The 23,586-nt window shown below is 35.9% G+C and overlaps 2 protein-coding genes across 3 annotated transcripts; one reads left to right on the plus strand and one right to left on the minus strand.

Annotated features, from left to right (window-relative positions):
* Window positions 1-1,312: 1,312 nt before the first annotated feature.
* LOC106663219 (BTB/POZ domain-containing protein 2-like) lies at window positions 1,313-17,399 on the minus strand. 2 transcript variants are annotated; one of them, XM_014387888.2, is made up of 7 exons: window positions 17,238-17,399; window positions 4,993-5,109; window positions 4,855-4,935; window positions 4,553-4,672; window positions 3,936-4,382; window positions 2,370-2,563; window positions 1,313-2,315 (listed from the first exon to the last, which is right to left on the minus strand). In XM_014387888.2, the coding sequence occupies exons 2-7, from the start codon at window positions 5,037-5,039 to the stop codon at window positions 2,095-2,097; spliced, it is 1,110 nt and encodes a 369-aa protein (XP_014243374.1). In that variant the 5' UTR covers window positions 5,040-5,109; window positions 17,238-17,399; the 3' UTR covers window positions 1,313-2,094. The 2 variants fall into 2 exon arrangements, with proteins under 2 accessions (XP_014243374.1, XP_014243375.1); XM_014387889.2 differs by having other exon boundaries at window positions 2,373-2,563; window positions 17,238-17,344.
* A 2,015-nt stretch (window positions 17,400-19,414) lies between these two features.
* On the plus strand, window positions 19,415-21,212 carry LOC106663244. The gene is made up of 3 exons (XM_014387933.2): window positions 19,415-19,712; window positions 19,801-19,854; window positions 19,914-21,212. Exons 1-3 carry the CDS (start codon window positions 19,503-19,505, stop codon window positions 21,108-21,110), a joined length of 1,461 nt encoding a protein of 486 aa, XP_014243419.1. The 5' UTR covers window positions 19,415-19,502; the 3' UTR covers window positions 21,111-21,212.
* Window positions 21,213-23,586: the final 2,374 nt, after the last annotated feature.

Below are 23,586 nucleotides of genomic sequence, written 5' to 3' on the forward strand. Positions count from 1 at the left end.
CGTGGCTCAAATGACACTGAGACAAGCTTGTTTTTGGGTGCCACTTAATAGCTGAGTGCTTTGGCCCGCAGAATCTTGGTCCACCATACCACTGACCCAAATGTCAACATCGACCTTAAGGCGCAGGTGTATAGCCATTTTGAAGGTTAATTCCCAGTGTTTGGCGCAGAGCCTTCTTCCACTCCCCCAGGCAATTTTGGCTATCTGGGAGAATTTAGGTAAATGTTGATTCCGTATAGCTGCTGGTCTAGTGTGATCCCAGGCTTCCTTGAAAATGGGACCGAGGTCTCTCATAGTTTTAAGGCTTCCTATTTTGTGGGGCTTTCCAATTTTTGGTTTTGTGGGGCTAATAGTATATAGCTCCTTCCTTTTGCACCACATATCAACCAGGTTGAGGACTCGTATGCGATCCATCACGATGTCTTCAAGACCTTTACTGCAAGGTCGTCCACATAGCCTAGACAATAAAATTCTTCTTATTCCAGTTTGTAGTTCATCTACCAGCGTCATCCACAGTAGGGATGAAAGAACCCCCCCTGTCCTAGCCTGGATGGTTGCACTGCTCAAGGTAATTGCGTTTATCCTGTTCCTCAGCTCCTTTTTCACCCATTGGCATATCTTTTCCGAAACCCCTGCTTTTTGATTGCATTGAAAGCTCCCTCTATTTTCATAAAACAGTGTAACAGCTATCTCCTTGTCTGTTCATGGACTTGATTGGCACAGGTCATCCAGGGCTAGCTGTGTGGATCACCCTGGTTGCTATGCGAATCGTCGCTCATTGAGAAGTTTGTCCTTCAGTGCTGTTTCTCGAATGTGGTCCTCTACCTTTTTGTTTTTAACATGAATGATGAGGTCTGCACGAGTTGGGCTCGTAGTCGATGGGTCATACTTTTGGTATGTACACCACTCGTATCTCTCACCATATTTTAGGAATGTAGTTCCACACTAGGCAGGCTCTGAATATTCTCATGGAATATAGGAATGGTTTGCTCTTTTTAAGGATCGGATCAAAACAGCTCACTTGAATTTTCGAATGGGCCACCAGCCAGGTGATGGTATCGGATCTTTTGATCCGCTCTTGAGCGGGGTTCCATATGGTCAGAGAGTTGGTTATGAACGGTAAGAGATGGTCAGAATTGGTTAGTGTTTGTCAAAGATTGGAAAATTGTTGAAGTTCGTTTGAGATGATGTGGTACTTTAGAGATGGAGGATCAGGACTTGGAGAATACATTCAGTAAATTCAAAATATTGGAAAACAAGCCCTTTTTCTTCTCTGCCATAAAGCAAAGGGTTTCTAACAAAAACGAGAGAAAAACATAAAAAATATTTATTAAACATTTCTTTAAACCTACAAACCACAGGAGTTAGTCCACATCGGCTTTCATAAATCAACAATTATTTAAATAAAATGACATTTATTAAATTCACATAAGGCGATATCACTATTCCAATAAGCGTTTTAACATTAAATTATAAAAAAAAAAATCTATAAAATATGACTAGACCTTATTTACATGTTATTCTTTTTATTCGATAAAGCGATTTTTTGTTCAATCACCGGGGTCAATTAATAACCTGAAAATAAATTTTTTAAATTTTTTATAAAATAAATAAGTGTCCTGCACTGTTCTTTTTTTTAGAATATATAATTCGAACAACATGGTTTTTAAACCAAATAAAATTTTAATATAGAATTTATTTTTCTTTCTGGCAGAAGCTTGGCGTCTGCCGTTTAAGGAAGTACTGGGATTTTCTGTGAAAATCCAACCTTGGTACTTGTTTTATGTACCGGGCTGATCTGAATAAAAAAACAAAATTCGGATTGTTTTTCCGATAAATCTTTTACAAAATATAACGTGAACATGCGATAACATCTTCTAGAAAATATTTACTTTTATAGTATGAATTTTTGTTTAAACATCTTTTTTTCCCCAATAGATAAAAGGTATTTTGTAACTAAAGCTCTTTTAAAGTCTCTCGAGACGGTTTGCTAAAGACATTAGACCCCCTAGGGTTTGGTGTTCTTTTTTGGTCGGGGAAGAGTTTTTGGCCGTTCTAGGGTTCAAAAATTGTCCCGAACTACGTGATTCGATTTTAGTCTAATATGCAGGCCAGAGCTCGGAAGAAATAGTCGAAAACGCAAGTTCCGGTGCACGTTTTCGACGAGCTCTCTTTGTCGTTCTTTTTTTTCTTCTTCTTGACCTCTTTCCACTTTTTCTTGTCCTCCGATTGCTTTTTTCCCAGTTGGATCCTCGACACTCTCGAAGGGCGGCGTTTTTCCCGGAACTTTTTCAGCCTTTCCTCCGTGATGGTAGCTGCCCAAAAAGAATGCATAGTTGAAAATTCGTACATTAGTCAAAACTAACGACTACCTGGGACAAAGGTGACCGGCATTTTGTGAAGGTGTTCGAAGAGGGCGGTCACTTCGGCCTTGGTCAAGAGGTTCCCTCGCATCGGCCCTTCGAAAAATTCCCTCTGGGTCATCAGTAAATATCTAACGGAGAAGAGTATTTCATCGCCGAGTATCGATCTCAAGTTGTCCGGCGACAGTTCCTGACATAACCTTAAAAAAAGCACAATCGGTTTATAAAAAGTTTTTGCTTAAAATTAAATTTTGTATAATTTGGTCGTTTCCGATCGTTTTTTGGTCTGTTTAGACGCGTTTCGGCTTCTCGCCATCTTCAACGCTGAGTCTTCAGGACAGCCTTCAGATTGTCAACGTTAGCTACTTTCAGCATTCGAGGACGATACCGTCGGCATGGACAAAGGTATTCCTACGAACTCCGATGACCGCCACTAACAGTGTCAAACCATCATTGATTAGTTATTACCCCAAGCACCTTTAACAGTACCAAATTATCCAACTATCACCAAACTTTCCTAAACATCTACGGCCATTCTTGGCCATATAATGGCACCAAACCGCCTCTGACTATCGATGTCCATCAATAACGCTTACAATCATCGCTGATCAATATTACCGCCCAACGCATCTCTAACAGTACCGAACCATATCTGGTCATTCTTGTCTCCATAACAGTACCACAGCATCTCCAAATCTCCTAAGCAATTGACCATTCTTGACCACATCTAATAGCACCAAAGTATCTTTTACAGTATTAAACCATCCCTAAATTTTCGTAACTATCTATCACCATTACTGGCCATATCTTGTAGCATCAAACTATCTTTTACAGTACTAAACCATCTCTAAATTTTCCTAACCATCTACCACCATTTCTAACCATATCTAGTAGCACCAAACCATTTTTGACAGTATTAAACCATCTCTAAATTTTCCTAACTATCTACCATCATTCCTGGTCATATCTAATAGCGCGAAACCATCTCTGACAGTACTAAACCATCTCTAAATTTTCCTAACCATCTACCCCCATTCCTAGCCATATCTAATAGCGCCAAACCATATCTGACAGTACTAAACCATCTCTAAATTGTCTTAATGATCTATCACCATTACTGGCCATATCTAATAGCTCTGTAACAGCACGTAACGATCTCTGATAGAATATAACCGTTGCTGCCTATACCTATCCATCTCTCATCAACTCTTACAACATAAAAACATTTCTGACAGTCTCAGACCTGGCCATGTCTAGTAGCATAAAACCATCGTTGACATCTCTAAGTTATCTTTAACTAATTCTAACCCGCTAACCGTTCTTGACTATCTCAAATAGAACCAAATTATCTTTGGTTATTCATAACAGGATCAAACCAACTCTGCACTACCGTAGCCATACATAACAGTAGAAAACTATACTACCATTTCTAATCATATGTACGTCAATCACACAGACCCGTCACCGAAGATGGCAAAATCAGTGAGGATTGTTAGATCGAACTACAGATCATCACCACGCAGCACAACACTCTAGACGGTTTAATTTCTGAGAGTATTGAACAATTTTCACCTTTTGCATTCTAAACTCGACCATCTTTCAATGGCGGCATAGATGATGTGCTCCGGAGCGTTGAGGGTGTCCCTTTCGACGATCTCCCACAGGGAGTCTTTCGGAAGGTCCTCGAGCCCTTCCTGTACGAGTATCTGTGCGGCGTTGTTGTCGATGAAAAGGAGGCAGTTGTGCAAGAGGGACTTGCACAGGGTCGCCATGTCTTCGAAGTCCTGGTCCGGGGGCAGGTCGAGGTGCTCCATCGGAGGCGCGCTCGCCTTCTTAGACTGGCCCGTGTAAAAACGTATGTGGACGAATATGAGGAGAGCGTTGTTCACGTCCAGCGACTGGTCCAGGTAGCAGATGCAGTGCCTCATAAGACCGGGGCACAGGTACTTCTGCGCAGCATAGAGCGTCGACAAAGCCGTCGACACGCTCTGTATATGAACGTCTTCCTTATACAAATACCTGGAAAAAAATTATTATTGAAAATGTAAAGCCATCAATAAACAATGGATAGCACTAAAGACTTCAACAAAGGCGGTGTACTTTCAGATTTGTAATTTTTTTTAACGAAAGGGGGTTTAGACTTAAGAGCAAACAGGCAATATTAATAATGAATAAGTCAAAAAGTAAACCTCAGCAACAAATCGAAAGCTTTCCCTTCTACGTCACCGATAGGGATCACTCCTTCCGGCGATGATGCGTGGAAATTCAGCATCGCTTTAAAAACTGGGTTCGCCTCTGACAAGACACTCCTGGAAACAAAAAAGTTCGAAATATTTTATAAAAGCGAATGGATCAGGGGAGGCGAGTTAGGCTAAACCGGCAATTCCGAAAGGTCGGGACGGCGAGTATCCCTTAGTTTTTCCTCCTTTTATAGAGTGTACGAGGTAGGTGCTCAATCCGTTGTACAATTATTAAATTAAACATTACCCACCTGTGACCGGGAAATCGCCACATGTCTTGACCGTGGCCGACGAGGAAGGTGACATCGCTGCCTGCCTCCCTGTCGAACAGTCTGAAAAAAAATTAAAACAATTAACACTAATAACACTTGTATAGTTCAAGTACATACCTGTTCTGCAGTGGCTGGAAGCTCGACGGATTCTCGCTTGGGCACATCCTTCTCCTCCGAGCGGTAACTAAGTCACCCTCGATGATCTCATTAAGGTCTCTGATCCTTGGCCGACACCTGAGGAAAAAAGAACACATCAAACCAATGTATTGATCCACTCGGCTCAAATATGATTAATAACATTTAAAAAAATGAAAGAAGTCAGACAAGGGAGAAACGAGTCATATAGTCAGATGTACTTTAAAAAAAGAAAAACCACAACCCTAAAAAATATTCTAATAAATATTATTCACACACCAGACTTCATTCAGACTGCCCTACTCAACGTGATATTCCTAGGGTGCCGATGGGTCTAGCCCCTTCATTCGCGCTAATAAATTCTTTCATTTATTGATATAACTAGAAAAATATAAACACGAAAATCTATACTACTCAATAAAACTAAAAATTGATATTAAAGCGAACACAATCATACCAAACAACTCTTTCATTGTATGATATCATGAATATAACCTCCACTTGGTTATCTTAGCTAGTATTCACAATCCATGAGGTATTGTGGGCTGTAAATGGAAGTTAATGGGCTTAGGTGTTCCCAACAATTGCCTAGGTTGGTGAGGATTGAAAATTCCGTGAAATGCTCTGGTTGGATATGAACTCCTATGACCATCGCAGAAACTAACAGCAGAACTACTAAATCTAGGACGTGAAAAAAAGAAAACCACACCCTACATAATATTCTAATAAATTATATTCACACCCCAGACTTTATTAACACTGCCCCAGGCTACGTGATATTCCTAGGGGACCGATGGGCCTAGCCCCTACATTCGCGCTAATAAATTATTTTTCAATAAATAACGACAAATATAGACACAAGGAAATCTATACTGCTTAAGAAAAGTAAGAATTGATATTAAAGTGAACACAATCGTACCAAACAACTCGTTCATTCCATGTACATCAGGAATATAACCTCCACTTAGTTATCTTAGCTAGTATTGCCAGGTATGAGGTATTGTGGGCTGTAAATGGAGGTTAATGGGCCTCGGTGTTCCCAAAAATTGCCTAACCAACAAATGCTCTAGCTGGATATGAACTCCCACGTAATCAAAGGACCATCGCAGAAACTAACATCAGAATGACTCAATCTAGGACTAGAACAATAGGTGGACTGCTAACTGGACACTGCAGACTCTGGAGTTGTTTAGAAAAAGCCTGTGCAGATATTGCCAAGAAGGAGAAGAAACAGCGGAACACGTCCTCTGTTGGTAACGAAGGCCTAGGTAGGCTGTTTCCTAATCCTGGGAGAGGTAAAGCCAGGGCCTGAAAGTTACACACGGGTTCCCTTGAAAAAGCTTTGGGGTCTGGTAAAAAGTCTCTCGTTAAACGAGAAGCTCTAAATAAATAAAAAATGGACCAATACTGCACAGTTCGTAAAGAGGCCAGATCCTATAAAAACTAATCTAATTTGATGAAGTATTGTGCATAGGTTATGTGTAATGTCGAATTTCTTTCTCTGCTCATTCAATTTTACACAAAGGGCATGGCCGTGTATTCCTGGTATGACCTTTTTAAATAAATTTATATATTTTTTAAATATCGTTTTTGTTATTCTATTTAAATTAATTGAGGTTTTTAATTGAGATAAAAAAGTCAGTGTCACGAGCGGGATTCGAACCCACGACTTTCGGCTAAATACGCCGCTACTCTACCACGTGAGCTATCGTGACTTCGATCCACTCGGACACTAACTTCCATCTCAACCCCACCTTTTGAATTTTCACTCCTTCTATTTAAAGTTGGAACTTTGATGAAGTTAGTTTTAACTTGATCGTTCCGTTTTGACCAATTGTCCATTGTAGGGTTTTTAAACGTTTCACACCATTGGCTCTTTTCAACCGGGAATATCGGCAATTTCCACGTTATTTTAAAAGATTGTTGGAAAAAACATTGAGGATGCATCAATGAACGGCTGGCACGGTATCGATTGCAATGTTGTGCACGCCCTCCATAGTGACCAATCAACCCAAAATCGCTACCTAGTTCAGTTTCGTCCCAACTGTATATCATTTTTTAACTCATCAACATAATTAAATTAAATTTGTAAAGCAATCTTTTCAATCGGACAGACTTGATTTTTTCTTCGTCCTGGTATTTGACTAAGAATTGTGCGATTGTGGGCCGGACCGAAAAGGAAAAGTTTTTTCACGGAAAACCCGGAAAATTGGGAAAAACTCGCGAAAATTTATTTCGGCCGAGACATTCCATCAGGTTATTGAATTTATTAGCAATAAAAAAATAATAAGAAAATGACAGATTATTGAAACGTAAACTAGTATGATTGTGTTATAAACCCGGTTTGGATTTTCGTCTTTAGGGCAGGTAAAGGTTTGTGAATGGGATTCAAGAGGGGGATTATCGAGTGAGTGTATTTCCGGGGTTCCACCAGGGCCTGGCGTGAATGGGACCCGGGCCAATTTCGGTTAATTCAACTTGTCTTTTTTCCCCCTTCACCTTTACCGGTGGAGATGACGATTCGGATCTTTTTTCCGTCGAGTTACGACCTGTGAAAAAAGGATCCGGTGAATTTCCTGGCGGTTTTCGACCAAAAACACCATTGGAAGTGATCGGTGGTGATAATGGAACTAAAATTTCTCTTGGATAGTTTGATTTGGTCTATTGATTTTTAGATTTTTTTTTGGCCTTGCCCATTTAAACCGATAACCAAGAAGAAATCTTACAAACAAGTTTGAAAAAAAAAATTTCTTATAAGAAGTCAATATTTTGTGTTGGCTTCTGTTCGATTTTTGAGGGAATTTGATTGAGAATTTAATTTTGGACAGCGTTTGAATTAAAACTTTCCATTGACGCAATTTTCTTACAGAACATTAATTATTTTTATCAGGTGTAGGCGGTTATTTAACAGGCAATTTTGAGAAATAATTTAAAATAATTTTCTAACATTTTCATTATAATTTTTGGACCAAGTGTTTTATTTATATTATCATTTTGCTGTAATTTCATCTCATTTTGGTAAAATGAAAGAGGCAAATTTTGGATATGTTATGTTTGGACATGATGCTCAATTCTTACCATGCTTTTTAATTTGGATCAGTTTCATTTGAAATAATCTCTTTGACGCAATTTTCATAAAACACACATGGTGGCGAGAAATTTAGCATTTTTGGCAATCAGGAGTTTATTTTCAAATTTTTGGATATAATTTTTTAAAAGAAATCCTTTCAGAGGAAATTAAGTTGTTTTGTTCAGATGAAACCGGCATTATTTTTAATTTGCTCCTATCGGTAATTTTTGAGTGAAATGCTTAAGTTTTTTTTTCTTAATTCGGACAAATCCTTTTTGAAATAGTGAGACATTTGAGTATTTTTGAGGTATAAAATACATTTTTTATCGGGAATTGTTTGGATACGCTATCTTTGATAATTTTTGGAGGAAATCCTCAAATATTTTTTATATTGTTTGGCTACCTTTGACGTTTTTTCTGAAAAATTCGATTTTAGCAATGGTTAAATTTTTGGAGATAGATTATGACTAATTTTTTGTCATTATCTTTAGTCCTTTTTTAGTTATTTGGTGGTTAATTTTTTTTAAAAGGAAATTAAGTTTTGTTCAGATAAAGTGATCATTTTTTGTTGAGGAAAATAAGTAGTTTTTCTCAGATGAAGCTGGCAAAATTTTGGATACGTTTGCATCGATAAGTTTTTGAAGACTCTCCAATAATTTCCGTTCCTTCTTTTAAATTTGTACCACTCAAATAAGCAATTTGGCGAATATTATCTTCGAGGTAGACAAGGTGTTTTGTTCAGATGAGGCTGGCTATTATTTGGATCTGTTAAAAACCGATAATTTTTGGAGAAAATTTCCAATGATTTCATTATCCTTCTTTTATAATATACACAAATCAAATCAGTACCTTGGCAGTTAATTTTCTTAGAGGAAATCAAGCTGTTTTATTCAGTTAAAGTTAGCTAATTTTAAATCTATTTCCATCAATAATTTTTACCGAAATTCTCAATAATTTTTAAGTTGTTTTTCTGAGATGAAGCTGGTAAAAGTTTGTATATATTTGCATCGATAAGTTTTTGGAGACTCTCCAATAATTTCCGTTCTTTCTTTTTAATTTGGACCAATCAAACAAGCAATTTGGCGAATATTTTCTTCGAGGTAGATAAGTTGTTTTGTTCAGATGAAACTGGCTAAATTTTGGATCTGTTAACTACCGATAATTTTTGGAGAAAATTTCCACAAATTTCCCCTCCATCTTTTTAATTTGGACCAATCAAACAAGCAATTTGGCGAATATTTTCTTCGAGGTAGATAAGTTGTTTTGTTCAGATGAAGCTGGCTAAATTTTGGATCTGTTAACTACCGATAATTTTTGGAGAAAATTTCAATAATTTTATTGTCCTTCTTTTCAATATGGAGAAATCAAATCAGTACCTTGGCAATTAATTTTTCAGCTTTCAGATAAAGTTTGCTAAATTTTGAATCTGTTTCTATCAATCATTTTCCCCGAAAATTCTCAATAATTTTCTTGTCTTTCTGTTCAACAGAACTTGAAATAGGTCCGCAGTTTTCTTTTTAAAAAAAAGTTAGTTTTGAGGAATATTTTGTACGATTTTTTTTCGGATTAGCTCTCGTCGGTAATTTGTGAACAAATCTTCGATAATTTCCGGCCATTATTTTTATTTTGGATAAATCCAATGCAGAAAATAAATCTATTTTGGTTTTAGCCAATGCTAGCGATTCGATACAAAATTCTCGAAGAAGCTTTTGGCATTTATCCTTCACTTTTGGATTTTTGGCATACACGACTTACAGCCAATTTGAATATACCGATGTTTGTACATTCCGATGAGTCCGATCCAAATCCGTGTGAAACGAGGAGAAGAGATCTTGGAATCTATTTTCTAAGTTTAGAGTGCATACCGCCTTGCCAATGCTGGCGAAACGTGTCTAATTTTAGACGGACAACTTCTCCCCGATAACTGGGTTAAAAGGATCGTAAAAGAGATTTATTTACAACCCTTTTCTGGGGTGAAAAGCGGCAGGTGCGACGGACGATAGAACGGACTATCAGCGATGTTTACTTTCAACCGAGAAAAAAACAATCATTCATCAAACAATCAAATTTAAAAAAAATTAAATTACATAAAGTCGTAGGAAATTTGAAAACGTACTGAACCTCAATTCTCTGGAATTTTCAGAAATTTTGAGGTTGATTTTTTTTTGATCCGGATTTTTAGTAGTTTTGAGCTTTGTTTATCGTTGAAACGCAAAATCGGCCTGTTTTTCTCATGATCTCCGACGTGCTAAACTGAAAACCCTTGAACTTGAGAGACCGATCAAATAAGTCGTGATCCGCCGTTTCTCACAGTCCCGGGTCCGAAATCCTTCGAAACCGAACCCATAAAAGGCACGTTTTCCCGACTCTGAAACACGTCCATTCCACGCTTCCAAGAGGGTGGAAATGTGTGAGATAAGACCGACTGTATCGGTATGTCCGGGGATTCAGCTCAGAAACGCCTATTCAGTTAATGGTACATTTGCTGTACGAGGAGTACCAAACGGTCTTTCGCTCTGCTACACCTCCACCGAAAGGGTTTTTAAAACCCAACCGACGGTGACTAACGCGGGGAGAAATCGCAAGACCGCTCTTCGGATAACGAGCTTTGGACTTTAAATCAAGCCCTCATCCCTGAGACGTTCCGACTCCAACGAAGTCACACACTACACATCAGACGTTTATTTCTACTTTCAAACAAATTGTTATATGCTTAAATCGATTTTTTTTGCCAAGTTGTTATAAAAAAAAACCTCTGTCCTGAAATCTGTATTTTCCCTTTTCCAACATTTGCACACATTACGCTTACAATTTTATTGTAACTCGATCAGAAGAAGATAGTTTAAGCCAAATTTTGGGTCCGTCTAGTCTTAAAAAGGAAAAAGAACACAACAAAAACGCTATAAACACGGAATAAAACACAACAAATCTACACCCACACGAACTCAACATACTATATAACTTAGCACATCAAAAAATACGACATAACACATATCCATACACACAAACACAACAAAAAATAAAATCAAACACGTATGCCCACACAATTACAACGCACATAAAACATACACACAATATAACTCAACACAACACACATCCACTCATACAATCACAACACAACACACTTACAAATATAAACACACTATATAACTCAGTGGAACAAAAATACAACATAACACAAATGCACCCATAGAAATACAAAACACTTACAAGCACATTCACGCAATATAACGCAACACAACTAAAATATGACACAACACACTCACAAACATATACACACAATATAACTCAACACAACACATATCCACCCATACAATCACAATAAACTTATAAAAGACATGAACACAATATAACTAAACACAACTAAAATAGAATGCAACACATAAGCACCCATACAAACACAACAAAAAATTAAATTACACACATCACGAAACATTTACAAAAATGTACACACAATAAAGCTCAATACAACACATATGCAATCATACAAAAACAACCAACTTACAAACATATAAACACAATATAACTTAACACAACACCCATTCATACAAACAAAAGTTACCTACAAAAACAAACTCAATATAACAACGCAACAAAAAATACAACCACACATATGCACCCATACAAACACAACAAAAATAAAATCAAACACATGGACCCTCACAATCACAACACACTTAAAACATACACACAATATAACAACACAGCACATATCCACCCGTACAAACACAACACACTTACAAATATACATACAATATAACTTAAGACAACAAAAAATACAACATAACGCATACCCATCCACACAAACAAAACTTACTTACAAACATATACACTCAATATAACTTAACACAACAAAAATACAACATAACATATATCCATCCACACAAACATAACAAAAAATACAATTAAACACATATGCACCCACAATATTACAACACACTTACAAAAACGTACACACGATATAACTCAACACATCATACAACAGAACACAAAACATATGCACCCATACAAACACAACAACAACAAAAATTACACACATATGGACCCACACTATTACAACATACTACAACACGTTTTTACAACACAAAAACGTACACATGATATAACTCAAACATCATACAACAGAACACAACACATATCTACCCATACAAACACAACAAAAAATTAAATTACACACATATGGACCTACACAATCACGAAACACTTACAAAAATGTACACACAATAAAGCTCAATACAACACATATGCAACCATACAAAATCTACCCACTTGCAAACATATAAACACAATATAACTTTACACAACATCCATCCATACAAACAAAAGTTATTTACAAAAACAAACTCAATATAACAACTCAAAATACAACAACACATATGCACCCATATAAACACAACACACTTACACAAACGTACAAAACATATGTAATACACATATACACACAAGCTTTCCAACGAAACATGCAATATAATAAAAAATATTTAAAATTCTAAAATTAATTTTAATTGTTTTAAAAATAAATCAAATGTAAACTTCATTTTTAATTTCTAATTGCTAATCAAGGTTACAATTACCGTTTTCTTGTGGTTGTTTTTTCCTTGAAATAAAATAACGGTGTAACTTGTTAATGAAAGTATATAGTATAGCAATATGGAGCATATTGCAAATAAAGTATTTCAGATGCTATTCAGATGAAAAACATACAAAATATATGCACCCACACAAACGACACACAAACACGTTTTGATCACTGGTTTTCAGTCTTACAGTGTCTTGGACAACACTGAGGGCAACACTGGAAAAGAGAGTGAGGTTGTTCAGTTTGTGGACAGAATTTTTTCATGTGGAGTTAAAATTTGGAATTGTGTATACAGGGTTTTTCCTATACGTTTCAGACAGAATTTGCCATCTTACAGCAATTGACGTTTTCATCCCTGGTTTTACATGCACTCATTCAACCTCAACGCAACAACACAAAACACTCATAAATAATCCTTACATTCATAAATAAAATTCAACAATGTATATTTTAAAATAAAAAATAATCTATGTAGGTGTATTATTGTTATAGGTATTGACGATTAATAATTAAATTAATTAAAAAATTCCTTCGATTGTGTGTAATCAAAAATTTCATCTCTCACCGAACCTGATCTCTCGTCAAATCTCTCAAACTAATCCTTTCTATTATTAAATATAATTGGGAAAAAAAATCCGACCCAGAAGTGAAAAAGCGAAGATGAGCGTACTCAGGGGATTAATTTTCCAATAGGTTTTTTACCAAGATTATTTATTTTTCCGACTGATAAAAATTACATATATCGTAGTACAAAACAGGAAACAGCGACGATATGCGTACCCCGGGAAATTTAATCTTTTAACGCCAAAATCATTACATTTTTCCTCGGAAGTATCTTCTTTTTTTTAATTTTCTCGATGCGCTATCTGCGGGATGTACTGATATTAAAGTTTACACAACATTGTAAATAAACATTTGTTAAGAAATACTTCTGAGCCAAGAAGTAAAACAAATACAGTGGGCAGGTCTAAAGATCGCAGGCGATCAGGGATGATTATATTTTATGAACTGGGCTTTCCACAGGGCTTAGATCACTTCTCTCCCTCGTAGACCCTCGTCTATTTCGAAACAGCCTTTTCAGCAGGCTTTTTTGTCCCTGGGTTACAAACCTCGTCGCCTTTTCATCCAGTCTTACGATAAAGATTGAACTTATTTATTATTCTCGAATCCCTTAAAACAACAAACAAAACAAAAATACGGAAACAACGAAAAAGGCAAGCCCATATGTCAGCTGGAACTTTTTTAAATAAAATTTCGAAGAGGAAAAAATCACTATCGACCAATGAATAAAATCAGTTTATTTAAAGATAAAAAAGGAAGGACTGGGAAAATTAATATTAATAAGTCAACCTTCGGAACGATAGTCATATCGATGGGTAAGAAAATTCCCAAAAATCAAATTTTCCAACAGAACAAAAAGTTGAAAACAATTTTTTTTCTTCAATATTAATCTGGAACAGTTGTACAAACAGTCAAATATTGACCAAAGCAGAAAATTGAGCAGTACGGACGAAGTGAATCGCGGTGAAAAGTATTTTATTTGTATAATTATTAAATTGTACGGTTTGAAAGTGTACAACTATTGAAATCAATTACTCCAATTGGTTCCAATTAAGAAATATCTATGGAAATCATCGTGATTTTCAGGTTTGGCTGATTTCTTCTTTCTCAAGGCGTTTTATTTCATTTTGGAAAAAAATTATACGTTATTACCGGGTGTAAACCATAGAAATGAGTTCTCCTCCAAGCCGAAAGAGAGTGAAGAAAAAACTTTTTCAAAATCTACTATCCTCTCGATTTTTTTTCCAAAAAGAAATGAGAACCAACAAGTTTTGGAACTCACCTCCTCATACGTACATTCAGAATGGTCCGAAAAATCCTGGCAGAATTTATTGTCTTACGGTGAAGGCCTTTTGGTCCTTTTTCCCACCTCGATCCTCTGTTTTCGACAACACTGGGGGCAACACTGATTCCGGGAAGTGAGGTTGTTCAGTTTTTATTGTTCGAATTTTTTTTATAGTGAGTTAAACTGTATATGCAATATTATATATACAGGGTGTTTCTAAAAGTTCCAGACATAATTTTTCTTGGTATTTAATTTTCACTCTATTTTCCCCTACTTTTGGTGTTTTAAGCGACACTCAGGGTCACTGATTACAGGGGACGAGATTGTGCAATTTAATGTATTGAATTTATTCATGAGTTAAAGCGTATTTGTAATGATATACAGGGTGTTGCAGGGTTAATGTCAATACTGCCACGGTGGATTCACTAAATAAATCATAATTCTATGCCATCAGAACGATGTCCCTATCTCGACTCTTACCCGAGATATTAACGTTTTTGTGATTTTTGTCTATTTTTTTAAAACATAAAATCTCTTTTCTTAACATAAAACATAAAATTTCTCAACTTTAGCGTCACTGAGTATAAATCTGACCACAAACTACAATAACTTTCCCACAAAAATTCACGCTTCCGAATACACCGCTGAAAAAATAACAAATGGCAAAACCTAACGTAAATTTATTGAAATTTTTCTTTTATTATGTACACTTTAAGAGAAGAATGTATCTAATTTTAGTTACCAACTAATAAATGTTTTGTAAAAAAATATGACATGTACGATGTTCCTGTGTTGCTACTTTCCTTTGGTTCAATATCACTTCTTTTTCAACCTTTCAAATATTTCACTGACCAAACTTCCAAAAAATGTAGACCAAGGTCGTTGCATATTTATAAAATAAGGCAATTTTGGTGAAATCCCTGAAAGATTTGACGGGAAAAGTCATTGCAGAGTCAAAACTGATTATGTCCAAAAAACATGGGTTTTGCGATTTCTTATCATTGAGCTAAGGTGTATTCGGCAGCGCGATTTTGTCAACTAAAATTTTATCCTGTGGGAAATTTAATGTAGTTTGTGACATAAAGATCGATTTCTACTTTAATGACATTAAAGTTGAGAATTTTATGTAAAAAAAATATGAGACAAAAAAGCGCAAAAATGTTAATATCTCAGGATTGAGTCACAATACTAACATCGTTCTGGTGGCGCTATACTACGTTTTATTTATTGAATCCAACATGACAGTTTTGATATTAAATCCTGTAACACCCTGTATACAGGGTATTTTCAAAGGTTCCGGTCAAAATTTCGTACGATTCTATACTTTCTTCTATTTTGCCTACTGAACCATCTCTCCGAATCATTTCCCTGTGTTCCTCAAGGGAGCATTCTAAGTCTGCTACTTTTCCCCGAATACACGGCGATCTTTACTCTCTAACACGCTCACCTTTTTGCTGACGTTATCTGTTATCTACAAACCTCGATTTTGTCCTAGCGGTTTGGTTAGCCATGGTTACATACTTCCGTTTGTCTGAAATTCTACTTCCTCACGTCAAATACTTGGACTGTACAGAATGATTGACATGGAATCCACATACGCGAAATAAATTGGCAGAATTGAAGCTAGGCATAGGTTCTATACGGCTTACGGTTCAAACAAAAATATACGGGAACCGTATGGGACGGATTTCTCATCTTACAGTAAACGGAGTTATGACCGCTGTTTTCTCTCCATCCAGCGTTTTGAGCAAGATTCCGTGTAATCATCTCGTCTTATGTACAGGTGTAAGATCTCTTCAAATAATAAAAAAAAAAAAAAAAATTGGAAGTGGAGTATGACAAGGAAGCATCCTGGGTTCTCTCCTATAAGCATAAACTGCTGATATCGCTCTAAATCCTAATACATTTTGACCAACAAAATCGCAAACGACACAAAAAGGAAATTAATACATATACAAATCTAGCCAAAGTATCCAGGAAGAAAACGTGTTTTTTTATACTTTAATGCAAATAATTCATTAACTATGGATTTTTTTTAAAGGTGACTAAGTAAAAGTTAATTAGAAGTAGCTTTTCTTTAAAATGAACTAAAATGAAATGGGTAAGGTTTTGAGGTTTTTACTGTTAAAATTGATGAAGTTTTCAGTGTTTAATTTCGGCATGTATAAAGATCGTTCATTTTATCATATGTGACGCTGTATTTTTAGTTTTTCTTTCTTTTACGTGTTTTGGGCTACACTGGGGGAACCCTGATTTGAGGGAGATTTTTTCAACAATGCTTTGAAATGTTGAAAGACCACCTTAGAACCATAAATGAAGAATAAAACAAAATGTCTTGGAAGCTTTAAAGGTGGTTCGTTTTAAATAGAATCTAATCCTCTACAAAATTTACATCGTTCTTTTTTAAAGAAAACTGAACAGCTTAAACATATGGAAAAACATATTTCTTGGCCTATAAAAATTAAGTATGTTGGTAAATTGGTGATCTTGTCTGTAGTGAAGGAGGAAAACCAAATTACTCGAAACAAGGGATGGTCAGTAATCCAAAACAGTCCGATTCATCCCTTAAACCTTTAATTATATAAAATAAAGAGTAAAATATATTAAAAAAATATATAAATTAAGTTGAATTTTCTTGTTTGTCACTTTGTCTTGTTTGTTTACGACGAGGGGGGTGACCCAGTTTTCCGAGTGTCCGATCGATGAGAATGGGGTGAATGAAAAGCCCTTACCTCCTTGGTTAGCGACCAGCATGTGTTCACCCGGACCACTGAGAGGCTCAGAAGCGAGGGAGAAGCGAGAGAATAGAAGCGCATGCGGACTTTGCGCGCTCCCCCACTACTGCCTTGCATTTATTTCTTGTACTAGTCTTTGTTTTTCTTTTTTTGTATTGAAATATCATGAAATTTTCAATTTGGAAAGGCTGGACTTTATGGTGGGAAGGATGGAAGTTCAGGGAGAGCCGGCCATCGGGCATTAAGCGAAGGGGTTGTACACCCCCGACCTAGCCTAATTTTAAAACAAGCGGGCTTCCCATCCCCCCATTATTCATACACCCGTATATAGACATTACATCAAAACTTGGCAACTAAGCCGATCTAAACTTAATTCAAAAGGTAGAAAGACGTTTCGATGTAGCTTAGACATACGACAAAACAACCGTGTTTTTTTCTATTAATTTTTAAATTAATTTTAATTATTCGACCATTTCATGCAAGGTGCAGATAGGTTACAAGGAACATAAATGGTGTGTTAAGCGTAAATGACATCATCGATGATCAAGCCATAAGGCGAAATCAAAATGGCATAAACCAAACGCTTAATGTGCGCAGTTGGTCGCGAGCCCAGAAGTTTTTTCCTTTGATGGTAGGCTGGGGGTTGTTTTCATTTTGTTATTCACCAATGGAACCATAGTTCTCAGGTGCTCTTGGAGGTATGCAAGGAAAGGATCGAGGATTTCTTTATTATCAGCAAAGGTTTAGAAAAACAGAAACATTTCAAGACAACTGAACGTCAGTCCCTGGAATCAGTGTTGCCTCCAGTGTTGCCCAAACCACGGATTTGAGGGAAAAACTATAACTACAAGTTGATTACTGTAAAACCAAGCAGTTATTTTATTGGTCTTGAACCTGTAAGTTCCCTTGTCCATGGTAATTTGGCAAGTTATCCTTCTTCAGTACTGACAAGGTCGCCAATTTACCAACATATTTCATTGCTATAGGCCAAGAAACATATTTTTCCATAATTTTTTGCAAACATCTCAGAAGCTGTTGTCAAAAAAGAACGAAGTAAACTTAGCAGAGGATTAGATTGTACTTAAAAGGAACCACGTTTAAAACTAGAGCAAAGCATTTCTTTGTATTTTTCATTTATGGAACCGTGGTTCTAAGATGATCTTGAAGAGATCCAAGGAGATGATAGAGAATTGCTTTATTGTCAGCAAAGGTTTAGAAAGACAGAAAATATTTCTACGCTTCAACTTGATCTCCCTGGAATCAGTGTTGTCTCCAGTGTTGCCCAAAACACAGAATTGAGAGAAAAATTATAACTACAGCATCAATTACGATAAAATGAAGGATCTTGATACAAGCCAAAATAAACGGTGAAGAACTTTATCAATTTTGTTAACAGCAAAAACCCTTGGTAAAACCTTAACCCCATTTCATTTCATTTTAGTTCATCTTTAAGGAAATCCAATTCTTAATCATTTTTACTTAGTGACTCTTAGTCACTTTTTTTTTTTTTAAACTCAATAGTTTCTTATATTCTTGCATCAAAGTATAAAAAAATCGTTTTCTTGCTGGATCCTTTGGTTAGATTTGCATAAGTATTTTCTTTTTGTGACATTTGCTTATGTGTTAGATCAAAAAGTGTTAGGATTTAGAGGGATATCTGCAGTGTACACCCAGGATGCTTCCTTGTGGTACTCCAGCTCTTTCACAGAGACACAAGCGAACACCCAGCATCAACTCTAACCCCTGGGTAGCTGTCGTGTTTAAAAGAAAAAGCCCATTTGTAAATACTTGGGTTTGGATTCAGGGCCGGTGAGCTTCGATGCAGTGGCCACCAGCCCTCAAAAATAAATTTATTATTTTTATCGTTAATACATTTGTTTTTTATGTTATGCGTACTTTTTCCTTGAGAAATGCTAAACCTAGAAGGCCAAGTGTCTCATCAGAAAAACGATGGCAACATATTAAAAAAAAAAAAAAAAATTAAAAAAAAATTTGGTCAGTACAAAACTTGCTCACATTTCTCAAAAACAAGAAAAAAGAACAACAATACAAAAACATTTTCTTTTTATTCAATATTTAGTCAACATTGATTTAAGAGAGAATGAAAGAAAAAAAAAGAAAGAAATGTGCAAACATATGATTTTATTACCTTCTTTTCTTTTATTAAGTCAATAATTTTAACTTATCTTTTAAAAAAATAGAACTATTTATTTCTTTTTAAAAAATATATAAAAATAAAAATAAAAACTTAGTCAGGGGGACATGACAAAAAGGATCGTCTGGGACAAGTCGAGTCACAGCAGGTGGAGATCGGAGTCTGTCGAAAGCGACGTTTCGATGAGCAACTTCCAAACGCCAAGAGAACACCGACATCACCGAAGAAGAGATAGCAACAGCAGAACTGTACAAAGCGATCCACGTTCAGACCCTGACAAAGAGAACAAACCGTCAAATCATTCCATCAATACAGTTGTGAGTAATATATTTTTATTTCTTAAAGGATTTAGAAAGTTTCTGTAAGATATGAAAAAAATATAAAATTTAATTGTTTTGCTTTCAGAATTCTTGGGAAATTAATGAAATCAACGGTCAAAATTCAAACAAAGACTCAATCGTGAGTAAACACAGTTATTTTTCCTGAAACAATATTAAAAAAAAAAAAATTTCTTGCAGAAAAGAAATAAGAAGCGACTCAAAAAGAATGAGATAAATGGTCAAAAGTTAAAAATACCCGTGTCAATACCATATCCCCTGAGACCGAAGATCATGGTGTCAATACCTTTAGAAAAAATAAGCGTAAATACTGAAAGGGTTGTGAAAGAAGAGAAAATCCCTCCGATTAAAGTAAGCGCATTGCTAAGGGAGAAGAACGTCAAACTCAACTCGAAATTTTCAGAGTCTTCAAGTGACGATTCTTCGTATTCAGAGTCTGAAAATATTGACTGCATAGGCATACTGTTAAAAGAGATGGAAGACTCTGAATACTCGACTTCGAGTGAGTTTGATTTTTCTGAGGAATCTCGAGTTGATTTCCCGAAGGAAGAATTGCCGAGGGTTTCCGAGACGAAGGTTCCTTTTATAAGCAGCTCCGTTACGATAACCCCTGTAGTCGTAAGAGCAGATGAGAGTAAGTTTAATTTTTTAACACAACAGGAGAGGTCGCCGTGGCCAATTGGAACTTCGACTCCACTCAATACACAAATTTTTCCGAATGAAATCTCTCCCGTTGTGCCTCTTAAGAGGCCCAAGCCTTCAGTCGTGGCAGAAAGCTCTCAGACCACATCGCACGATGTCAGATGTTTGTTCTCCGATTTGGACTTTTCAGGCCAAGCGAACAAGTTATTTGACAATCTGACATCACTCGAATGTGGGGAAACTCCTGTCGACAATATGCTCATTAATGAAATCGACCAACTCCAACCGTCGAACATGAACGATTTCGACCCGTTGCGCTGGAACATCCAATTCAACGATAATCTTAACCTGCCGATTGAATCGGACAACTTCGTGCAGACTTGGCTCTCGACGAGCAACACGGATAGCGGCATAACGTCGACAAACTTGGAAAACTCAAACAGCATCGAAGGCTGTGTCACACCGGCGACTCTGGAAAACTCGGGTGCCATTGGCGCTTGGCCGAACCCGCAGTATGGCGCCAAGATCCTTCAAAACGAAATCCTGATGCTGGAACAAGGATCGCAGACCAGCGCCAACTCTGGAAAGCCTTTCACGAGGAATTTACACTGGTGTTGCAGTTGCGATAAAATCTGCCACTGCAGCTTCCAACAGCATCACCACTGCTGTAAATCGGTCCACTGCAGTTTACATGCAAACACAGTCAGCAGATTAGATGCATACACGCAAACCTAAAAACTTCCGAGCATCGTTGCCTTCTCAAAAGGGATATATGTGAATATTTTAAACTTTTTTTTTTACATAAATAAAACTAGTAACAAATTAAATTTTATTCTATTAATTAGTAATTTAAGAAATATAAACATCTGTATAAAATTAATAAAAAACGGATATACCTGAGAACAACAGACTTAAGACCGTAACACCAAAAGCACCATCACTGACGACGAAGAGCAAATCAGCCGAACTCAATTCTGTCACTTCAAACACTTTTATTCCATGCACCTTATTTTTAACTAGATCAAAAAAAATGTTAAACAAACATATGATTTACAATTAACATGTGTTCTATTGGTGGTGTGCAATGGCCTCGATAAAAATCTGTTCTTGTGTAACTACAGCTACAATATCCGTGTTCTGTACTGAAAAAATATACAATTTAGACAAACAATACATAAATAACAATGAAATCTGACGAGTAAAAAATAGATAATCTAAGGAAATGGTAAAAATTGATTTTATGGTGAATGAACGTGGCTGTCTCAATATAAGTTAAAATTAATAATAGAGAAAATATTTTTTTTAAAAATTTTGTACTCCAATGTTTTTTTGTTAGGCTGTAATTGGGAAAGCAACAAAGTTTAACTCTCCTCCTCAAGACATTCACTGTGTCAACATGATTGACAAATATGTATCAGAACATTACATAATCTATCATTGTGCAGATAGTAATAAATATTATAATATAAATAAATTGGATATATAAATATAAGGAGTTGTAATAAATGAGATGATGCCTCATGAACCCAGCAGGAAACATGCTATAAGGAATTTATCCAAAAATCTGTAGGATTTAGAAACACAAGTGAACAAATAAAAAATAAGAGTTATTTATTAAGCAAAAATTTTCTTATGAGGACATGGCTCATCAAGTTAGGATCACAATAAATTTTGGATCACGTTGACCAGATTGGCTTTTGTGAGCCGACACTGCAGGACAATTGACAAGACAAGGGGCTGCTTTGAAGCTCCCCAGGAATTATGGGGTGTTGCAAGAAATCAAAGCTGACCCTCGAAATAAGGAGTTGACTGAGACATTGAGGAGAGGATTGTACACGCAAGTCATTGAAGAAACAGGGAGAAATGAAGTCGAGGAGGCAATGAGGCTAAGGAGAGTCGAGACTAAAAAGTTAAGTCTAGGATAGTCGATACTGTGTAGAGCCAAGACTAGAGTAAAAGCAAAGAAGTCAAGGAAAATCGATTGACAATATCGTCCCAAAAAAGAGAAGGAAAACGCAGCAAGAGACTGCTCTGAGTGTCATTTATAGTTCTTTTTGTAAATAAGCTCACCCCTAGAGTTACTGCGTATGTAAATGTAAATTAATTAATATGTAGGGTATGTAAATTGATCAATACTTTGACGGTTTGGAGAAATGTATCAATAAATGCATATCAATATCTTTCTGGATTTTTATTTTTTGGATCGGTTCCTTCCAGAGAAAAAGTAAACGAGCTAGTACGCTAAACATCCTCGACTCTTTTAGCGATATAGTGTATGCTGGTTACAGGGTCGCAAGTCTTGATTAAAAAAATCCAATAAATAGAAATGGTTTAGAATATATTTCAGAGATCCAGCTTACAAACTTAAAATTTTGGATTCCATTGATATTTTAACTTAGGAAGTTGTTAGAAAAGAAGACTTGTCCTCATCTTCCTTTATTAACTTATGTTCCCAAACTCTCCAGAAACATAAGATACTGTTCATACCACCCATAACACAAATTAAAAAAATAAAGTCCCACCAAAAGGTTAATACACACAGCTAATGCTTATACACCTCTCATACCATGATATTAGCATTTTTAAAATCAATCAAAATTAATTAATTTCTGCCCTCATGATATAAATGTTTAGATCAATTTATGCACTTTTCATATTTTATGTAGGTCTCATTGTTCTGTAAAACATAGCTCTGTTTAATATTTTCAATTATATATTGCTGAATTACTCTTATGCTAGTTACCTTGAATATTACTAATAATTATCTTTTTCAGTTGTTTTATTTGTATTCTATCAATTTTGTCATATTCACAGCTGTTTTATTTTATAACAAATAATACATACGTCCGATTATTTGTTATTGTATGTAATTCTAATTCTTGTTTCTTTAATTAACTATTGGTATTTTGTAACGAATGTCTTTATTAGCTCTCTTATGTATATTTTGTAACTATTTTATAATTTTAATAGGCTTTGCCTGTAAAATAAAGTCCCTTATCACTAGATAAGGTTGAAAATGGTCTTATCTTGATTTACATGTTCGTAATGTTAAGCCAATTTTTTTTTACGCACTTGGCTTAGGAGTTAGAAATACATGGAGCATAAGCAGAAAATAAAGGGTGATAAAATCTCTTTTCTTTAAATAAGCAGTTTTAACATAAAAAAATGCGTCAAATAGATATACAGACGCCGGGTTGAGTAGAGTCCGTAG

The sequence above is a fragment of the Cimex lectularius genome, unplaced genomic scaffold (genome assembly GCF_000648675.2).
Source record: "Cimex lectularius strain Harlan isolate CLEC.00 unplaced genomic scaffold, Clec_2.1 scaffold320, whole genome shotgun sequence".
Classification (NCBI taxonomy): Eukaryota; Metazoa; Arthropoda; class Insecta; order Hemiptera; family Cimicidae; genus Cimex; species Cimex lectularius.

Excerpts from the sequence above, each read along its gene's own strand:
- LOC106663244 (XM_014387933.2), top strand. The coding sequence starts at position 19,503 with ATGACAAAAAGGATCGTCTGGGACAAGTCGAGTCACAGCAGGTGGAGA. Across the intron at positions 19,713-19,800 it reads ATCATTCCATCAATACAGTT|AATTCTTGGGAAATTAATGA; the intron begins GTGAGTAATATA and ends TTTTGCTTTCAG. Across the intron at positions 19,855-19,913 it reads ATTCAAACAAAGACTCAATC|AAAAGAAATAAGAAGCGACT; the intron begins GTGAGTAAACAC and ends AATTTCTTGCAG.
- LOC106663219 (XM_014387888.2), bottom strand. The coding sequence starts at position 5,039 with ATGTGCCCAAGCGAGAATCCGTCGAGCTTCCAGCCACTGCAGAACAG. Across the intron at positions 4,383-4,552 it reads GCTTTCGATTTGTTGCTGAG|GTATTTGTATAAGGAAGACG; the intron begins GTTTACTTTTTG and ends ATTTTTTTCCAG. Across the intron at positions 2,564-3,935 it reads TCGAGTTTAGAATGCAAAAG|GTTATGTCAGGAACTGTCGC; the intron begins GTGAAAATTGTT and ends GCTTTTTTTAAG.